The 21,077-nt window shown below is 46.5% G+C and overlaps 1 protein-coding gene across 1 annotated transcript; it reads left to right on the top strand.

Moving 5' to 3' along the window:
- The first annotated feature begins 1,739 nt into the window (after positions 1-1,739).
- Positions 1,740-19,849, top strand: LOC144120290 (sulfotransferase 2A1-like). Its single transcript, XM_077652682.1, has 2 exons — positions 1,740-1,848; positions 18,863-19,849. Exon 2 carries the CDS (start codon positions 18,890-18,892, stop codon positions 19,847-19,849), a length of 960 nt encoding a protein of 319 aa, XP_077508808.1. The 5' UTR covers positions 1,740-1,848; positions 18,863-18,889.
- The last annotated feature ends 1,228 nt before the right edge of the window (positions 19,850-21,077 follow it).

Here is a 21,077-nt window from a genome sequence, read left to right as displayed (position 1 = left end):
CGGGGAACCGCGTTTACGTCGGCTCTTACACATGAGGCCCTGCGTCTCAGTGGCACCAGTCATAGAAAAACGATGGCTTACCATCCTCAAACGAATGGACTGACTGAGAGGCTGAACAAGACCATTGCAGATATGATGTCTATGTATGTCGACACTCACCATCGCAACTGGGACGAAATACTCCCTTACACCACGTTTGCGTATAACACCGCCTTCCAAGAAACGGCGCGCATCACTCCATTCCGTGTGGTGTATGGCCGGGACGCTCTTATGATGCTGGACGCCGTGCTGCTCCCGGATTGTGCCCCCTCGTCTGTCACAGGCGCTGACCAATTCGTTCGTGATGCAGGAGCCGCTCGCCACCTTGCTAGACAACGGGTTCGCCACCAGGAGACAACTGACGCCCGGCCTTACAGCCTCCGCCACAGGGAGCTGATTTGCAAGCCCGGCGAGCACGCTTGGGTATGGAGCCCTATACGTTAGCGCGAGCGGTCTGAAAAGCTTCTGCGCTGCTACTTCGGCCCCTACGAGGTGCTACGTCAACTAAGCGATGTGAACTGCGAAGTGTTCCCGCAAGGAGTTGTACATTCTTCTCGACCGCCCAAGTCTGAAGTCGTTCACGTGTCCCGCATGAAACCGTATTACTCCCGTTAGCCCCTGCCAGGGGTTCACATTCAGTGCCGACACCAAACGCGCCTTCGCATTTTCGGTGCCTCCATTCTAGTTTCCCCCCTTGCCTGAGGCATCGAGGCGATGCCTCTTGAAAGGAGGGGGGCAATGCCACACTGCTCACATTCTGCGAGCACCTTCATACGGCCGAACGGCATGGCTGGGCTCGTGTGGAAGCGAGGAAGTCGACATTCCCGCTCGGACGCGTGCTGCTGCTCTTCTTGGCCATCCAATTAAAAGCTCCTTTTGTGTCGCCCTACGTTTGTAGGTGACGATATATTTTCCCGCGAACACGCATATCGTAAGCCTTTGTGTCACGATAGCCACAAAGCCGCCCAATCTTATATAAACTACTGCGGCTGTTTCTGTTTTTTCAGTGACCGCTGAGCGGCTGTTCCAAACGTGTTCACTGACATTCATGCATAGCGTGTTCATTGCGCTCATTCCGCGAACCAGCTAGAGCTGACCGCTCGACTTTAGCTGATGACGTGCGGCGGTAATGGTTTTATACTTTTGCATCGCTGTTATTAGTTAAACGCATACAAATTACCAGTTTTTATTTCGCATAATTTACGGCACCAGATGATCTGAAGAAAAGCCAGTTTTTCGCTACACACACATCATAAAATCCAGGGTTTGAAAAAATCTCGTCTGGTCGGGTATGATCATTGCGAAACTTGAAGCGCCGACCATTCGTTAAAAAAATGACGTTTCGAGCCCGCTACGGGGCTGAAACGGCATTCGGCGCTTGAAGAATGTCAGCTCCACACATCATAAAGGGCTCACTCCCCACGCCATACGGTTCCATAACGTTGCAGGGAGAATAAAGCCCCTCCCCCCCTTCCCCCATGCTGAAAATCACGAATGGTAGAAATTGCTTTACGTCACAAGTCACATCCTGGCAGCAGAGTCCGTTTGGACCGAAAGTCGACACAAATAATAACCCTCACCACTCGACAAGCTAAAAACGTAGAAACAGCATGTAAGTAAATGCTCCATTTATACTCGCGCTTCAAAGAATAATCGCTGCGCAGGAAAGCCACAGAAACAGCGGTTCTACCGAGCGCCACAGCTGGTTGGTGACACAAACGGATGCCGTAGGGACGAAGTTCAACGACCGCCGCTGCTCCCCGTGTGCACTCATCCTGCCGCAGTGCGAGTAACTCGAGAAGACCACGGGTAAGTAATCACTATAATACTATTGTCGCTATCAGCTGTCACCCACAACGCTGGGACAGCTCAGATGCAGTGCCACGTGTCGAATACCAGGTTAGGTCGCTCGTGTAGGACCGTAGCGTCAACAAGGTCATGGTAGCAGCAGCCGCAATGAATAAAGACCCAAGTGTCGGCCACACACTCTTAATGTGGCCGTCAGGAGAAGGCCGTCACAACTTCTCTCGCCCTCTCCTCGCCAAATTTTCTTACAGTTATCTAGGAAAAAATCAGTCCAAGCTTCCTAGCGGACTTCAAACAAAAAGTGAGTAAACAATACCAAAGTTAGAAGGCATTCCCGAAGACATTCCAATATCTGAGAAGTTTTCTTTTCTGAGAATCCAATATCTGAGATGTTTTCTTTTGAAAGTCAAAGCACACATTGGTGGCTAAGTGGTTTTGGTGCTCGGCTTCTCAAACAAAGTTAAGGTGATCCAATTTTCTAGCGCTGTGGAATTAATTTGGTGCACTGCACTCCCGCGTGTAGTGACATGTGTGTGAAAGAACTGCACAATCATAGAGCCCTTTACAACTACTTCCCCCGCAACCCATGTACAGCTTCTGGAGTTCAAACCCCACATGCTCTCTGCTTAAAATTAATGATTAGAAATGAATATATGAACTTCCCGATATGATTATCTCAAATATAACAATTGAACTGCACGTTAACGTTCTGACCTTTTTTTCTTGCATAGCTTATGAAAGTCATGTGATTGTGACTCTCAATTTATGTATGTCCTTAATGTGGCGTGTTCGATGGGAGATGCATTTCTGTTTCTTTTCCTCCCGTCTTGTATAGACTCATTACCTCAAGGTTGGTATGATGCTTTGTATTTATGTGGGTAAATTTATTTTGGGTTCTACTGCTGATGGAGGAGCTGGAGCGCAGTCAGGCTTCAGCGTAGCCGGTTTTTCTGGGGCCACCTTTCCTGCCTTGCAAAGTTCGCGTGAAACACTTAGGATTGTGGTGGCGCCTAAGCGCTACGCCTCTACAAGCCAAAGAGAATGTTTTATTTATCAGCTGCACGATTCACATCTATCAGGTGGCGGCAGTAATGAATGTTTACTACTGCAATTTCGCCGCAGAAATTTATTTAAATTCTGCAGCATTTATCTAAATAAAAAACGCGTAGTGAATATAAAACGGAATGTGCACTGCGCAGATAGGAACATGAAGGACGCGTACCACTGTTAAATATATTGCTCACTAAGACATCCGTTATGGTGGGCTGTAAAATAAATAAAAATACAGCCCCATCCGCACAGCTCACCAGAAAAGCAAGAAAACGTCAGTTTCAATTGTTCGCAAGACGCAGTGAACCCACAGGGCCTCCCAGACTGGCACATTGCTTAGCAAAGACCATCATATGAATCAATCGCATCTTTGGCCACCTCATAGTCTTTCCTATTACGTCTGCAGAATTCTGGCTCAGCAGCGAGTTGTGATTGAAAACAATTTTGCAACCTCACAGTCGTCTCTTTCTCCCATCGCGCAGCAACTAATGAAGGAATATTCATAGTTGGGATAATTATCTGAACGCATCGTATTTCCCTCATCAAGCCCGCACACATTGCGTTGCATTTGCATTGTAATGAGCAATGACCATCGTCGCATGAATAGCCATGAAGACAGCATCCAGAGTACACAGAGCGAAAAGAATAAATTTCGGTTGCACAAAAAATGCTCGGCCAATCTTACGAACCGCAGTGGCACCACCTGCGTTATCAGTATTGCATATGCATTTCGCTTGTGGAGTCATCGTCATCCACTTGTTTGTTTAAATTTAATTCCGCAGGCACTTCTTGCGTTGCGTTGCTGTGTGCATTTCTGGTGGCCCGAAGGCTGCTGGAGTAAGACGTAGGTGGAGATCGTTCAAGGTAGAGGTGGGTGGTTGTTTGATGAGTGGAGTCTCGTATTTGGAAAATGCGTTTTTACCTGTCGGTTGCAGCACGTGCATCACTGGAGTGTGCTTTTGGAGGGTGCTTCGCACACACGTAGAGACAACGGATTTATCACCGAGTGGATACTGTAATGCCCAAGCAATTAAACAAGGGCCTAAACGTAATCCTCTGTCCGTTAGATAATGTTTCGGCAAAAAGACGATTTTTTCGGGGGCAAGTGCGGTAATCATTGGCAGGTGTTAAATAGTCGCTAACTGAATAAAGTACAGAGGGGACAATAAAAAATACGTGTTTTAATCTACACCTTCCTGAAAGATAAAAAATCTTCCGAAGGCAGATTTCGTAGATTTTATTCAACCTGATCAGATCTTTGATGAACTGAAAGAAATTATTGTCTACTAGCCTTGAAATCAGTTAGAGATAAAAATGCGTAAAGCATATTCCAAACTGCAAACTTCAAAAATTAGAACCAGCACGTATAACTGAATCCTAATGAAACATACCATATCTCAAGTGCATTCACCCGCAGACGTAATCCTCAAATTAGATTTTCGCCATGATCCAAGTTAGGCTAAAATTAAAAAAAAACTCAAACGTGCCTATGCCACGCTTCCGGTCGCTTGCTATTTCTCTTTCTGTTCATTAGTTACCTGTCTTCGACCTTGCGCATTGATCCTGATGTCTTGCTCTTCGGCAATGCTATCTTCCCTTTTTTCTCTCGCCTGGCACTCTTCTGACATGGAACACGCTTTTTCGTCTTTTTTTACTTCTCCGGTGTTTTAAAATAATCTTTTACCACCCCATGTCGGCAAACGGTTCCACGGCTGCGGCATGTTTTTTCCCACTCTATTTCCAGGTTAACCTGGTGCCCAAGTGACCCATGCCAGCATTGGCAGCCCACGCCTAGTCCCTCCCGCCTCGACAAAATCTGTTTCAAATCCGCGTTCGCAACCTTACTAGACTCTTCACCCCATACCCTTTACCTGCAACACATAAACCTCTCCCTCCTGTTTGAGTTACGAACCAGTATATCCCTGCCCATAATAACCCAACTTGTCCAGGTGGCACTGTCCTCTTGTCGAAACGTTGGCTAGACGTCTCAGTGTTCCCTCGCATCTCGTGTTTTGTTACAGCTGCGAGGACAGCCATGGAGCCAAAATTTTTGTTTTTCGAATGATGCCCGAAGTACGATATTCCTGAGCGGGGGGGGGGGGGGGGGGGGGGGGCGTGTCGTTAAGTGCTAAGAAAATGTGAGATGGAAGTTTAGAGATTGGCACTGCTGTGCGCACTGCTGTGAGAAGGTGGGAGGGGAGAGGAGGTCACATCAAGAGCAGCGTTAAGAAAAAGTGAGATGGAGGAGGAGGGATTTGCACACCTAGAGCATTGCTGTAAGAATGTGGGAGGGGAGTGGAGGTCACATCAAGAGCAGCGCTAAGGAAATGTGAGATGGAGGAGGAGGGATTTGCACACCTAGAGCACTGCTGTGAGAATGTGGCAAAGTTGAGGTCACATCAAGAGCAGCGTTAAGAAAATGACAGATAGAGGAGGGGTTTTTGGCACACCTAGAGCACTGCAGTGAGAATGCGAGAAGGGGGAGGAGATCACATCAAGGGCAGCACACTAGGATTGTGAGGAGCGGGATTGGCACACCTAGAGCACTGCTGTGAGCATGTGGGAAGGAGGAGGAGGTCACACAAAGAGCAACACTCTAAGATTGTGAGGAGGGGGATTGGCACACTTAGAGCACAGCTGTGAGAATGTGGGAAAGGGGAGGGGGTCACATCAAGAGCAGCGCTGAGAACATTTGAGATGGAGGAGGGGTGAGTGGCACACCTAGAGCCCTGCTGTGAGAAACTGGGCAGGAGGAGGATGTCACATCAAGAGCAGCGCTAAGAAAATGCGAGATGGAGGCTGGGGGATTGGTACACCTAGAGCACTGCTGTGAGAATGTGGGAAGAGGGAAGAGGTCACACAAAGAGCAACACAGTAGGATAGTGAGGTGGCGGATTGGCACACCTAGAGCACTGCTGTGAGAATGTGGGAAAGGGGAGGAGGTCGCATCAAGAGCTGCGCTAAGAAAATGTGAGATGGAGGAGGGCCGATTTGGACACCTACAGCACTGCTGTGAGAATGTGGGAAAGGGGCGGAGGTCACACAAAGAGCAACACTCTAAGATTGTGAGGAGGTGGGATTAGCACACCTAGAACACTGCTGTGAGAATGCGGGAAAAAAGAGGAGGTACCACAAAGACGAACAATCGAAGATTGTGAGGAGGGGGGATTGGCACACTTAGAGCACTGGTTTGCGAATTTGAGAAGGGGGGAGGTAACATCAAGAGCAGCGCTAAGAAAATGTGAGATGCGGTGGGGGGGTGGGGGATTTGCACACCTAGAGCACTGCTGTGAGAATGTGGGGAGAAGGAGGGATGAGCGCACCAAGAGCACTGCTCTGAGAACGTGGAGAGGAGGGGGCTACTGAGGCGACGACTACGAGATTTTGCGGAGTGGCCATACTATTGCTATTTCAGGAAAGCAATGAAACGAAGGGAAGAAGAAATTTTAATATGTCTTCTCAACTATTCGCCTGTAATTCAAAAATACTGAATAAATTTTTCTAAGCTCCTCAAATACAATAAATACGATAAACTGTCTGTCACCTACATGTAGAGGGAGGTTGAACGGGCATCTGGAGCCGCATAGAGCGAAAACAACTGGCAAGTGCGTTTCCTACGCAGTTTCCGTCGTGCTTCACAGCTGTTTCCGTATATCACATGACTATGCTGACATCAAGACTGTAATGCTAACGTAGCAGAGCTAAGTGTATCTCCAGGCACACCTCTGAATTAACATATCTATGCCTGCTGATGATGACATTTTCAGGAAATTGATTAGAGCTATTAATCCATTAGGGTCAAGAGAGAGGGTTTATTGATAAGAAAGGCAGATAGGTTGGCCTGAAAAATAAATATCTGGCCTGCTACTCTGCTCTGGGGGACGGGAAGAGGAGATAAAAGAAGGTCACGATGGGGGACGATGATAATGAGAGGAGGCAGATGAAAAACTACTTAAAAAAGAAAACAAGGCACACTTTCTGACATCACAAACGCGAGACAAGGTCCGTGTCGCTCAAAAAGTGTGAGAGCGCTCGCGTTGCCTTTACAGTTCTAAAACTATCTGGCCAAGCGCCGAGGATCAAATCCTCAGAGAGGAGCGATGTGTCCATAGGCGTCAGAGCAGATGCGAGTATGAGTCTTTCACGTGCATACGCTGGACACGCCACTAAAACATGTTCTATAGTCTCTAGCACGCCACATGTGGTACATTCCGGAGAGTCCGCTTGTCCTATTAAGCGCAAGTATTTGCGCGTGAATGCCACATTTAAACGTAGTCTACGGATAACGCATGCAATAGGGCGAGGTATTCCGCGAGGAACTGAAAAGGTCATCGTCGGATCTAGCCGTTGAAGGCGGATGTGGCGGGTGTCTGGCAGGACCCAGTACCTAGCCGTCGCCCTCCTCATCAATTCCGAAAGGAGACAAGTTGTGTCCACTATAGAGAACGGTACAGCTGTACGCAGGCCACTGCTGAAGGCGCTCCTTGCTTCAGCGTCGGCGGTCTCATTTCTATCGAGTCCGCAGTGTCCGGGGATCCACTGAAACACTATACGGTGGCCGTTTCCCTGAGCAAATGATACGAGACTAATGATATCAAGAGCCAGAGCTTGGTAGGCTGTGTGGCGTCGGAAGCATCCTAAAATGTGTAGCGCAGGTTTACAGTCGGTGAAAATGCACCACTCCTGAGGCGGTTCTCCGCAGATGTGGCGAATCGATTCCCGAAGGCCCACAAGCTCTGCAGCGGTTCAAGTAGACTTGTGTCCCAAAATGAATCTGCGGGTCGTCTGTTGTGCAGGGATTGCGAAAGCTGCTGTTGATGCTTTTTGAGACGCAGATCCATCCGTGTAGACGTGCACACATTTGTGGTATTCTGACCAGATGTAGGCAAGTGTGAGTTGCTTCAGTCCGCTAATCGGCATCGCAGACTTCTTGATTATGCCAGGGACATGCAGGCAGACTGAAGGCTGAGCCATTACCCATGGGGGCTGCAAGGAATGATGCGGCAGCCCATAGTCTGATGGCAATTCGGAGCGATGGAAGCGCAATGCGCGTGCAAAACTGCTGTCCGGTCGCTCATCAAAAATCTTCGTCAGCGGGTGACAGCGGTGGCGTGTAAGCGCACGTAAATATACACGAAGTGGTTCGTGTGACAGGTAGACCGATATTGGGCACGCACGAGATTCCTCAATCGTGCCTTTGTTCGAGGCACAACGTGGTAATCCGAGGCATATTTTGAGCGCCTGTGCTTGGACACTCTCTAATGTCCGCAAGCAGGAAATACTCATGTTAGAGAGTACAGGAAGGCTGTAACGAATGTAGCCAATAAAGAGGGTATAGTAAAGTCGAAGCAAGGGACGCTCCGTTGGGCCCCATTTAATGCCTGCCACAAAGCGAAGCACATGGCAAAAAAGAGTGAGTCTTTTCTTTAGCATGTTTATATGCCTCGACCATGACAGATCGCGGTCAATGATAATGCCCAAAAATCTGTGGTGGGAGACATATGGTATTGCAACCCCTTGAAGAGTTACCGGGTAGTGGCAGACAGACTTGCGCGTGAATGCGACCACAGCACATTTTTCAGCTGCCAAGTGCAAACCCTGACGCCGTAGGTACCTTGAAGTAGATGACACGGCACGTTGTAATCTCGCACGCAATTGCGGACGTGTCGAACCCGACTCCCAGATGCAGATATCATCAGCATAGGCACTGATGGGAATGTTAGTGGGAAGTTCATTAACCAGTCCAATCAATGCCACGTTAAATAGGGTTGGGCTAAGAACTCCTCCCTGAGGAACTCCACGGCAAACCTGATGACGGGTAGTCTCCCCATCAGGCGTAGACATGTAAACAGACCTGCCGTTGAGGTAGCTCCCAATCCACGAATACATCCGGCCGCCAACGCCAATGTCCTCAAGGGCATCAAGGATGGCGTCATGAAGTACATTATCGTAGGCCCCCTTGATGTCCAAGAAGACAGCAGCGACGAGTCGGCGACTACGTTTTTCATGTTCCACTATCGATATGAGGTCGATTACGCTGTCAATCGAAGAACGTCCCCTCCGGAACCCGGTCATCATATCCGGATAGAGAGCATTCTGCTCTAAAAACCATTCGAGCCGCGCCGGCGCCATTCGCTCCATAACTTTGCCGACGCAGCTTGCTAGTGCAACTGGCCGGTATGAGGTAAGCTCATAAGGAGGTTTGCCAGGCTTCAAAAGCGCAACCAGGCGGCTGATCTTCCAGTGTTCTGGAACGATTCCGGAAGCCCATGTATCATTGTAGTAATTGGGCAGCACAGTTCGGCCTTCCATGCCAAGGTGAAAGAGGGACGCGTACGAAATCCCATCAGGACCAGGTGCAGATGGACGCCTACACGAGGATAGAGCAGCTTCTAGTTCAGGCATCGTGAATAGCATGTCGTAGTGGTCATCTGGTGAAGGTGGTACAAAAGCCTCCAAACTGGTTGATGGTACCATACGTGTGCCCACAACCATTTTGCAGAATTTTTCTGCTACCTCTACATTATTACGGCGTTGGTAAATAGACAGGGCATGGAAAGGATAGCGTTCCTGCGGGGGTGAACGCAAGCTCCTGGCTACATGCCAAATACGCGACAGTGGTTTGCGAGGGTCCAGCGATGAACAGAACTGCCTCCAACGTTGTCTCCCTAGTCTCGCTAGTTGGCGCTTTATTTGTCGTTGAGCTCGGCGACAAAGGGCAAGATCATACGTGGATTTGGTTCTTCTGTATTTCCTTTCGGCGCGCCGACGGACTGCGCGTAGTCTTTCGAATTCCACGTCAATAGTAGACCCTGGCGTAGGCGCACATATATACCGCGTGGTCTCACTGAGAGAGGACGTAATCAGGTCTTCTATTTTAGATGGTGTTGAGAGGTCCACACAGGAAATCTCCACGGACGACCTAAAGGCAGGCCAGTCTGTATATCGCACGCGAGACGGAGTAGAAGGGGCGTACCACTTGACGCAAACATACATTGGAATGTGGTCACTCCCATGTGCTTCCACGTCACTGCACCAGCTGACGTAAAACTGGAGACTTGCTGAAACAAACGCCAGATCCAAGCAGCTGCTGTACGACGTGCCACGCAGAAACGTAGGTGAACCATCGTTGATATTGATGAAGTTCTGGAAGTGCATAAAGTCAATCAGGTTCCTGCCTCGGTTATTCATAACAGCACTGCCCCACTGAGGGTGATGAGCATTAAAATCGCCCACTATGATATGAGGAGCTGGACAACTCTGGATGGCTGAATATATGTACGAAGTATCAATGGCATCTCTAGGTGGAATGTAGGCACCGATTATCGAAAAGACCCGTCCTTTTAGCGTGACTGTCAAACAAATGTAATGGTTTGTGTTGTGTGGCTGTAGACCTTGGCGGACGCGCGCAATGTCTTGGCATATGCAAACTAACACTTTGCTAGTTTCGTCTTCTGTGCGAGACCACAGCAGCACGTATCCAGAAAGGCGGAAAGGCGACAGCATGTTGGGCTCACATATAACCAGCGCAGGGAAGCGGTACTTGTGGACGCGTTGCCGGAAGTCACTCAGACGACCTCGTAGGCTTCGGGCATTCCATTGCACCACTACACTACGGCGCACGTGCATTGGCACAGATGAGGTGGATTTTAGTTGTGCCATAATGAATTTCTGCAACGCCGCCAAGAGCGGCTCAAGTGCATCCAAAAACTGCACAAGAATCTTTGCTGTTGGCGTGTTAATGCCTGAAAGCAGCACGCGCGTTGAACACACAAGTTTTTTTAACATTATGCTTACATACTGACCTTCGGGCTTGCCAACAGTGTCAGCTGGAGTGGCAACCGGTCTTGGTCTTGCCATGGCGATCTCCTTGGATGGCAGAGCAGGCCATTCAGCATCAGAGGAAGAAGGTAAAAAAAACGCATCAGACTTAGCTACTGCGGTAACATGGGACACGGCCGCAGACGTCTTGTTATCGTTGTTAGGCTCATGCTGCTGTGCCGGCTGAGCTGATACTTCCTGCGACTGTGGTGCAGGTGGATTAGAATTGTGTGGAACAGGAACGACGCCGCCGGGAACGATGTTTGCGGCGACGAATACACGCCGCCGCTTCTTGGTGGGTCGAATTGTCCTTCACCATCTTTTTCAGGATGAGCCTTTCGTTTTGCAGCTTAGGGCAGTCCTTAGCTGTGGCTTCATGGGCAGCCGAGCAGTTGGCGCACATTATAGTCTCCGTCGTGCAGGTGTCATGCTGGTGCATCCCGCCGCATCGACGGCAGGATACCTCATTCGTGCAAACAGCACTCACATGACCTATCTTGTTGCACTCGTGGCACTGAACAGGTTTGGGAACATACAGGCGGACTGGATGCCTCACATAGCCCGCCTTGACGTGGGATGGCAGAGCGTCAGTTTCAAAAACTAGTTTGACACACTTGGAGCGCCCGAAACGATGAATGTCAACAATCCGGGCCGTAGATTTAATCAGCGACCAGATGTCCTTGTCAGCTATCTCCGGGTCAACATCAGTGATAACTCCAGTGGTTGTCTGCTTCCCGTAAGCAACGTAGGAGCGGACCGCCATGCCACCGAGGACGCTAATTTCTTTCAGCTTGTCTACTGATGCCTGAGATGTAACATCTACTGTCAGGACATTCTTCCATGCATTAATTCTGACTTCACAGACTTGTCCCGGAACAACCCGGCCGAAAAACTGGGTTAGCCGCTGTCTGTTAATGGTGTTCAGATTAGCCGTCTGCGTTGTAGGAACGAAGGCCACTGAGAAGACACCTGGCTGGTCAACATTCCTCGTAGGCAACTCACCCGCTGTCGATGTCCGGCGCAACTTCCTTTTCAGGCGGCGCGACACAACAAGCGTGAAGCTGCTGCTGTCAGAATCCATCGCTGTCACCGTGGATTCATCCGACGAATTTGGAAGCTCCAAATCCGCACTAGAGTTGCCACCTGGTAGAGCCGCAGTCTTGTCAACGGCGACCACGGGTGGACGCCGGGGTTGTACTCCCGCCATCCCGAAGGATGACGAGGACACAGTTCACGCACAAAAGCAAAAAACTGCAGAAAAGTGGAAGAGCTCAAACAAAGAACGTTCGGCACCACCACTTCTTCTTCTTCTTCTCCCGTTAGGGTCAAAATTTATGGCAAGCAGGAGCGAATGGTCGAAATGAGGGTATTAGGCTTTTAACCTTTGGGCTCATTTATAAACACGGACGAAAATACTAAATTAAATTTTTCAGCTGCATTGTGACAGGAATTGGTGAACCACCTTCGTCAGGTAGCGATGTGGGTGATATTCGTTACGGGTCAGTTAATGGCCAAAAATGTCTAGGTCTATTTCAAATCACAGCTATCAATGAAAATTTAAATATGTTTATCTTTGGTTCTGTAAGACAAGTTCTTTTGTGTCCATTCGTGCATTAACCGTGTCTGGGGATCTGTAGTGCGTTCGGCGTTTCGGAAGAGTTTTTTCTTTTTGTTCACAAGTCATGTCTGTAGCTTTGGGTTGAACCATGGTGACGTTGAGCGTGTGGGGACCGTTCTTTTGGTGATGTACCTGCGACTGATTTCACGAATTTACGTCTCAACAGAGGCCACTTTAATTTAACAAACACTGTGTATAATTCGGAAGAAAAGGGGAATTCGGCGAGGTGGCTATTTATGCCCTCATAACCCTTGTCATAGAGCGTAAATATTTTGTTCTTTTGTTCGCGACGTGATAGGCAGCTGTGATAACTGCTTTGAATGATGGAGTCATCGCTCTGGCCGAGGATTGTAAATGGCAGGACGTAATCAGGATGTATCTATTTTTATCAGGAGTTGTTCATTTATATGACGGAACATAGTTCACGGTCAGTCGCCGCTCAGCCGCTTTTTAGCGACTCGTTTTTCTTTCTGTTTTCAACTTTCCAGACTTCTGGTGGCCGTTTTTCTGAATGGCGAAAAATAGGCGCGCTCACTTGCGAAGCACGTCGAACAGGTAGGCTGGCATGATTAGACACAGGATTTACAGTGTTTTCCGTACAATTACATTGCATAAGAACTGCTCAAGGAGGTTAAGTGTTTTGACCATAAAATAGCGCGATATTGGAGCTTTCTTAAATACTCGAGTAAAAATCGAGCCAGCGCCCAACTGTCCAAATTGAATGTTTTGCAGGGCTCTGTTTTCTATTATTGTACAAGAAAGGCTTCGTGGGGAACCAAATAGTCTTTCACCGCCAGTAAGATTTACTAAGAGCTGCAGCCGCTTGAGCGAATCTATCAGCTAATCACCAAGTGCAGTGCTGCCATGAAGCTCTCGTTACTTAATGTAATCATTGCCAAGCTATCGCTGCTGGTCCACGAATTATACGCGCACCTATGCTGTTCGTAGCTTGGTTCAAAATGTACTGTCGTATAATTTAGACAACGCGCCATAATTAAACGCTTTGATCAAGACGTCAATAAACTGCATTTTTTCTCCGTTGGGCATTAGAAGCTTGAGCCGTCATACCTTCTCGTCATCAAATTAGACGCTTTTGCGGGTAGAAATAGAAATTCATCACACTCTGTTTCCATCGCCAGTAGATCAGGCCGTAGCAGCCGCTACATAAAGCGAGTGCTCCATCTGAAACCAATGTGCTAGCTTACAATACATTTATGCGATTAATAACGGAATATTCAAATGCCTTATGGCTCTCGTATACTAAAAAAACTCATAAATAAAGAAAAACGCATGGAAAATAAAGGCAATCAGATATACAGCAAAGTAAAAGGAATAAAATGAAAGGCAATCAGAAATACAGACGTGCCTCGTTATTGTGGACACTTTGGTTCCCGAGCAAAAGTTTCTACAAAGCGAGTCATCCGCAATAATAAATTGGGAAGACAACTTAAAGACAGATATCTAAGTAACACCTAACGACTATAGGAGGAGGAGGAGGAAATGCAGGGAGGTTAACCAGATGAACCGCCGGTTTGCTACCCTGCACGGGGGGAAAGTGGTGAGGGAGAAAAAGATGAAAGAGAAAAGACAGTTGCAGGAAATTAAAGTCACTGTGCGAAGTCACAGCTTAAAGAACGTCTTGGGCGAGCTGGTCATAATTCATCTTAGGTGTGTATTTGCGGCTAGTACCAAAGACAAAGTAACAGCGTTCAGTAAAGTCACAGCCTATCGTGCAGGCCATGAGTCCTCAAAAAGCGGAGCAGGGCCTTGGAGGCCTTCGTTAATGACTATAGGTTCTGCATATCCGTGTGCAATGGGGGGGAGAACCTGGAACTATTTTGTAGCTCTAAGTGCATTATCCTCCATTTTAGCTTTTGGGGCCCCTAGCAATGCAGGAGACAAGTCGTTATGCTGTGTCTCTTACTACGCCTGTTGTCATACCTTTACTCAATCAGATGGCAGGGGTTCAAAGTGGATTTTGGGGTAGCTTAAGCTGGAGAGAGATCTTCCTTCACAGCAAAGAGTGGATTTATGTGGCCCTTTCTTCTTCTTAGTAGTTTGTTACGCAAATAGAATGAAATAAAAACGTAAGTAACATGGGTTACCGGCCGCAGCACTAGCTATCTGCAATCTTAGGCGCCCGAGCTACGGTCGACAGAAATCAATAGAACACGGAGAGGGTGGCGGGCTGTAGTTCAGAGGGGAGCGATAGTGAGAAACAACAGGTGATAGTTACACTGTACACAAAATACAAGAATGGTTAAAGTTCGTGTTGCCAGTGCACAAGTGTCGAGGCACAGTTCGAAATAGTAGAGCGCGTGATCGACCACTGGAAACATCTTGAATGCATAAAACGCTATGCACAAAGCCCCTCCCCCCTGGTCTCATGGCACCAATGAGTTGTGTGGGATACGCACTGTACAGACAGCTGGGGCGCTACCCGCAAGCAAGAAATTTGAAATGACAAAATTGTGCTCAGCTCACGCTCTTTCGGCAAAAAAATGTACAAAGCTACATGGTTCATACGAGACCAGCCCCTTCAAAAGTGAACCACAAATCCGCCCTTCTTCCTCGCCCCTGCTACGGGATTAGATAGAATACGAAAAGTGGAAACGAACATTGACCTTTGCACCTTTCAAGTATAAAGCATAAAACAGAAAATATCGTTGCTGATTCGCTTGCGCTCTCACTCCCCTTTGATCAAGAACCCGCGATACAGTAGTATATAGTCCAGAACCGTGCACAGTTGCGCGGGTATGCAGACCTTCCTGCAACCTAACCTAACTATCCGACTTTTACTGGTGTCCTCCACTAAAAACGCAGAAATGGAAACGTCTAGTTGTAACAGGCGATGTTCTGTTCTCATCGCTCTCCATATTAACTCAACAAATATACATGGCCCTAGTGAGTTCAATGCATGTTCGTCCTCTCCATGGTCCGGACAGTCAGCTTCCATAATAAGGAGGCGTAAATACATTGAAAAATTTGGTCCTCAGATAAATTGTGCGCAATTCGAGTCGTCAATATTAACCACGGTAGCAATGGCGAGGAGTGGCAGTATTTTTAACAAATATAAGATGACTGACTCGCAAACGTACTTACCCGAGAGAGCTGATACGATGAACGTCGAAAACGTCACCTTAGTTGCACCAAAAAAGTTCCTGCACCAACTCATCCATCGGCAAATTATTATATACACGTTCAATTACATTATCGCAGCAGATATAAAACTTATACGTCATAGACTCTCGATGATTTAAAAAACTAACATTTTCTAATCGTTTCAAGTACTCATTCTTTCCACTTGAAGTTAGAAAATGAAACAGCAATGAACCATCGACTACACAATATGCTTGTACTGGATGGCATACTTTATACTTGTCCCGGATTTGCACCATGAAAATTTCTTATTTTATGCTCCAACTTCATAACGGCATACATTTGTGAATGGCAAGTGATACTTCATTGATATAAATCTCATGCACACAACATGCATTTTAAACGCAGACGTTTTTCATTATAACGTTTTCATTTTTGTCATTCTATAACCTTCTATTTTCATAGATCGTTCTTGATGCGTCTTCTTCTGAGCAACATATCTCTGGTGATGCAATTTTTTACAATGACATGAATATAAAAAGATCTGTAGTTTCCAGCTTCTGGTGCGGACTACTCCGTTTCACATAATGAAAGAAAAACACTGGAACTGGCAACATTACGCATACGTCAGCCATTGACCTAATACCCTTTGGAGACTGAAAGGCCTTTTATCAAGGGTGGTCAAGTCTTTCTTAAGTCGAGTCCCAACACTCATGCTCTGGGCAATCCAGTCACAAACGTGGATCAACGTCGTCCACATCGCGGGTTGTCTGCATGCTCAGTTCTATGCAGAAAGTGATTCATGTAAGCTGTTGCCAGTAGTACGCAGTGAATGGGAGCTTCTAGACTTTTTTTAGTGGTAATGCGATTGTGAACTCTTACTTGCGCTGTGGAGGATTTTTAATGCAGTCTATGTATAATCAAATATCACTCAGATACGTGGATCTGCTAATGATATCCTGAACTGGAGTGCTAAATAAATAGCATATAAATCAACCATCACTCACACTGTCCCGTGAGCCAGTTTAACTTTGGTCGTTCATTCAGATCTCCAATTGCGAATCCAGTTGTTGATGAATTTCGAAGGCATGAGCCATCAGTATATACAAGAATATGGCCAGGATGCCACATATATATTTGGTACGCGGCTGATTTGTGGACTGCAAGTACCATCAATTCGCGTTTTCTAATATCCCTTGAACCGACAACAGGGGATGCATTATGTCTTCCTTAAAAAAAAGCACCTTTCGGAAGACCCTGTTAGTTTTTCAGAAAGGCTTTATAAATCTCGTTTCCATCACGACATGTAGGCCGGAAACTAACGGGTGTCTTTCATGTTGGGACATTGAACGGAAAATGTGCCGACAAGTCTCAGTTGCTCGCAAAACGGGAAATCGAGGCTGCTGTGGATCTACAGTAGCCAGAGATTTAGTAGTAGCTTGCGGAACACCCAAACACACTTGAAAATATCGAGCTATATGTAAGCGTTTTTTCGTGGTTCGCGTAAGGCCATCCAGTATCGGTGCAGAGTATGCCGTAATTTGGTGCAAAGGAAATTAAACGCTCACAAACTCTGACGAAGAATCTCGTCTCCTTTGGATCATGTGACGTTGCGTTGTAACAGTGGAGCCACGTTAAGTTAAAAAGAAATCAATCCAATATCCACGACTGGAAGTACAACCAACGGCGAAGCGAAGAGATCAGCATACTATCGCTTTGTTTTCAACGTGGTATTTATTAGAACGTTGCGATGCTTTATGCACATGCGCTGTGGACAGACAATATGAAAAGAGTGGCAAATGGATACAGCTAAGGAACCAAGCACGAGAAAGGAGTAAATGCAATGCCTCTGCGACACGCCTCATTTAAAACTGCAACACACTCTGCTGCTGTGCATTGTACATCTTCTTTTCTGCTCATTAATACTGCTGTGAAACTAATGAATGCGCTTTGAGCTATGTGGCGGTAGTGACAAAAAGATGTGGGCTGCCTGCGTTGGCGTGGACAACGTTGGGTCAGAAACAATGCACTAGAACAATACCCGTTGGCTTTGGCAACAGTGCTACAGAAAAGTGGCACGGGATCATAGGCCGCCATCGTACTTAACGTATTGCCATGACCTTGATAAAGTTGAAGACGCACGCGTGCTTTCGCATCATAGCCGGTTTAACCGAGTTAATTCCCTGACACTTATGACGTATGAGAGCGTCTTTGAGCAGAGATGATGTCCAATTGCCCAAGACGGACCAGCAATTGGTGAAATGGTTGTGGAATTGTGGTTTGAGACGCTTGTTTTTTGTTGTTCTACTTATAACGAAATTAAATTTCGTTTATTTTTGAAAAAATGGGTGTTCTTTCTGGCAAAAATTTTTCCAACAATGCAAAAGTAGTTTTTCACATGTGCCCTGCCTGTAAAAATTACCCCAGGAGACTGACAGTATTAAAAAATATAACCGTGCAAGCTGCTAAAAATGCGTTTTGAGGCGGCTGTCGCCAGCTCCAAGTCGATCACTGCCGCTCTTTCAACCCTCTGGCGTTCAATAATGCACTCTCGACTGCCACTAAAGTGGCCTGTGATTAAAGCCACATTGGCAATGAGGGTTCTAGGGTACTAATCGATGCACCCGTCTGCATTGATGCGCGCTGTAATTTATGTATCGGAAAGCAATGCTACGGCTCACGACGTTCTTCTCGCATATAAGGAAATTTTTAGTACAATACGACTTGCGAACAGACCCAGAAATTCTGCGGGTTGACCTTGCAGATCACCGAAGACCACTGCGATGTCTTTGGTTTCATCAGCGAAAATAAAAAGCGCTAAAACTATAGCCATTCAACTTCTACCTCGAAACATTGCTGGCCCACCTCACCCTACTGAATATCTGTTTAAACTGCTCGTTTCGCAGTGCCCGCTCAGGCATTCAAGTAAACGAGCAGATTTTTACACGGCCGGTAGATGTGTTACGAGGTGTATAACGACTGTTTACGGACGCCGCATTTAAATTTCCAGTCAGAGTACACGTATCTCCATTCCTATATTACAAGAAAGGTAGAGTTCACGATTCTTGAGCTCACACGTCCATGATGAACTTCCGCTCAGTATATCTCGAACATCCTGCTTTTTACACTCCTGCTTCCCTTACGTCTGTGAAAAAATTCTAAAAAATGCACAACCAATTACAATATAATGTGCAAGAAAGTGGTTATAAAGCAGCATTTGAAAGATATTTAAATGACAATCTAGTGTAAAGTCACTATCTTCCAATATTACTGAGCCTAATTAAGTTACAGCTTAAACTTCATGCACCGTCATTACAATCAATATTTATATTAGGAAAAGTATGAATATTTCGCAGCTGTCTAACAAAGAATATACGGACGCAGTTGTATATACTACATGCGAACTCAATAACTTTGCTTCCATTCCAGGAGATTGGTCTCCAACCGTTCAGAGTTATGTCAGGACGGAGGCCCTACCGCCAAATCAACGATGGCGTTCCAAGAAGCGCTTTCCTTAATCAAGATGTCCTAAGGAAAAGCTTATCGTTACGTGCAGCCAAGGGAGACATCGTTCAGTGCACGTACCCAAAGAGTGGCTCGAACTGGCTCCAGTACCTAACGCAGCTGATTATCACAAAAGGCAAGCCCATTCTGAATTACAACGAATACACCCGCAACCACCGCTTAATCGAGTACACCGAATGCAAAGAATGGAAGTCAGATATCCCTCAACGACTGTTATTCACCCAACTCCCACTAAGACTGGAAGCCATGAATCAAGACGCCAAGTACATATACATGGCTCGAAACCCGTGGGACGTGTGCGTCTCCCAATATCGCATGATGTCTGACTTGAGCATTTTTCGATTTCAAGACGGATCATTCGAAGAGTTCGTACAGCCCTTCATAGAAGGGGACCTTGGCCACGAGGATTACTTTGACCACGTGGCTTCGGGATACGCCCTAAGGGACGAGCCGAATGTTTTCTTTTTAACTTATGAAGAGCTCAAGCAAGACACTAGATGCACTGTGCTCAGACTGGCTCATTTTCTGGGAGAGGAATATGGACGAGCTTTAGAAGAGGACGGGCAAACGCTGGCGAATGTTTTGGAATGGTCAAAACCTGAAAATATGAGGAAGGTCGTTGTGATGAATCTGGAAGAGAACGAGTCTCCTGAATGGAAAGATCTCTTCACGAAGAAAAAGATGACAAGCAAGAATGGATACGAGGGGAATAAAAACAAATACCCTTTGGTCAAAGAGGCCAAGATAGGATGTTGGAAGAATTACTTCACACCTGAGCTGCTGACTCGTTTCGAAGCCAAAATACAAGCAAAGGGGGAAAAAGCGTTTTTCATGGAGCTGTGGGCTGACATTCATGACGAGGCCATCGCCATGTCGCGCATGCGAGCGTGAATTATGGTTTCACTCCAAAGTGACCTGATAGAAGGTGCACTTTTCTGCGTAATTATTCAATAAAGGCAATAAAGGAGAATATTTTGCAAAGAAGGAGAGACACGATTGCGGCCATGCGTTTCGATGCTTACACATGGCATGTGTAAACTGTCTCATGAAAAGGACAAACTATGGAATGACTATAAACAAGACGTTGACAACCTTGCCTTAAAAAGAGCAGTATAGGGCACATCGTAATAAGCTTAGTGCTATGCTGAGACAAGCAAAGAAGCAATATTTTTCTTCTGAGATTTCTCGGTGCAGCAGCAATACAAGGAAAGTTTGGAGTTTATTAAATGAGTTATTAGGTAGACAGAAGAAATCTCATTTGGATGGGAAGTTTCTTTGTACTTTTATGAAAGCGGATCCTTCGATCATTGCGAATCCTTTTAATGATGCGTTTGTATCATTCATTAGAGAACTTAAAAAACAAACTATCGCTTCTACCATCCAATACCAGGGCAAGAAAACAATTGATTCTGCAGATTTTCTCATGTTATTCAAGACGTGTTTTGGAACCTTATTAGTACGCTACCAGACGGCAAGCCACCAGGCTACGATAGGATTAGACTGCGTGATTTGCGAAACAATTACTCCAAACTTAAAGAAGTAATTTTACATATGCTTAATGGTTGTTTTAAGACAGTAGAAATACCACCAGGTCTCAAGGCCTCAGTTCTAAGACCAATCTACAAGTCGGGGAAAAAGACAGATGAAACAAATTGCAGACCAAGTGCCATACTACCAGTCATTAGCATCCTGATGGAAAAAATTGTTCACCAATATATGACATCTTTTTATGAGAAGTATTCTTGTTTGAGTACTAGCCAGTATAGTTTCCGTAGTAATATTCGTACGGTTGAGCTTCTTGAAGATTGCTGTCATTTTATCAGTGGTAACCTGGATGAGAATCAATGTGTTTTAGGGTTATTTTTGTATTTATCGAAAGCATTCGATACGGTAGATAACTCTGTTTTGTTACTGTTGTATATGTGCTTCCGGTTTCGGTTTGGGGATCACCTGCCGCAAGAGGCACCAGTGTCGCTATGTCTATATATATGACTGTATGTGGCAATAAACCGGGATGGTTTCGGTTGCTAGCAGTTCGTGTACTTGAGCGGCACCCGCCGCTACAACATTGGCGACGAGGATGGGATCATTTCGGGGGGCGTGACCTTCGCCGCTTGCT

The sequence above is a fragment of the Amblyomma americanum genome, chromosome 2, assembly GCF_052857255.1.
Source record: "Amblyomma americanum isolate KBUSLIRL-KWMA chromosome 2, ASM5285725v1, whole genome shotgun sequence".
NCBI classification, from domain to species: Eukaryota; Metazoa; Arthropoda; class Arachnida; order Ixodida; family Ixodidae; genus Amblyomma; species Amblyomma americanum.
This window is presented reverse-complemented; position numbering and strand designations above follow the sequence as displayed.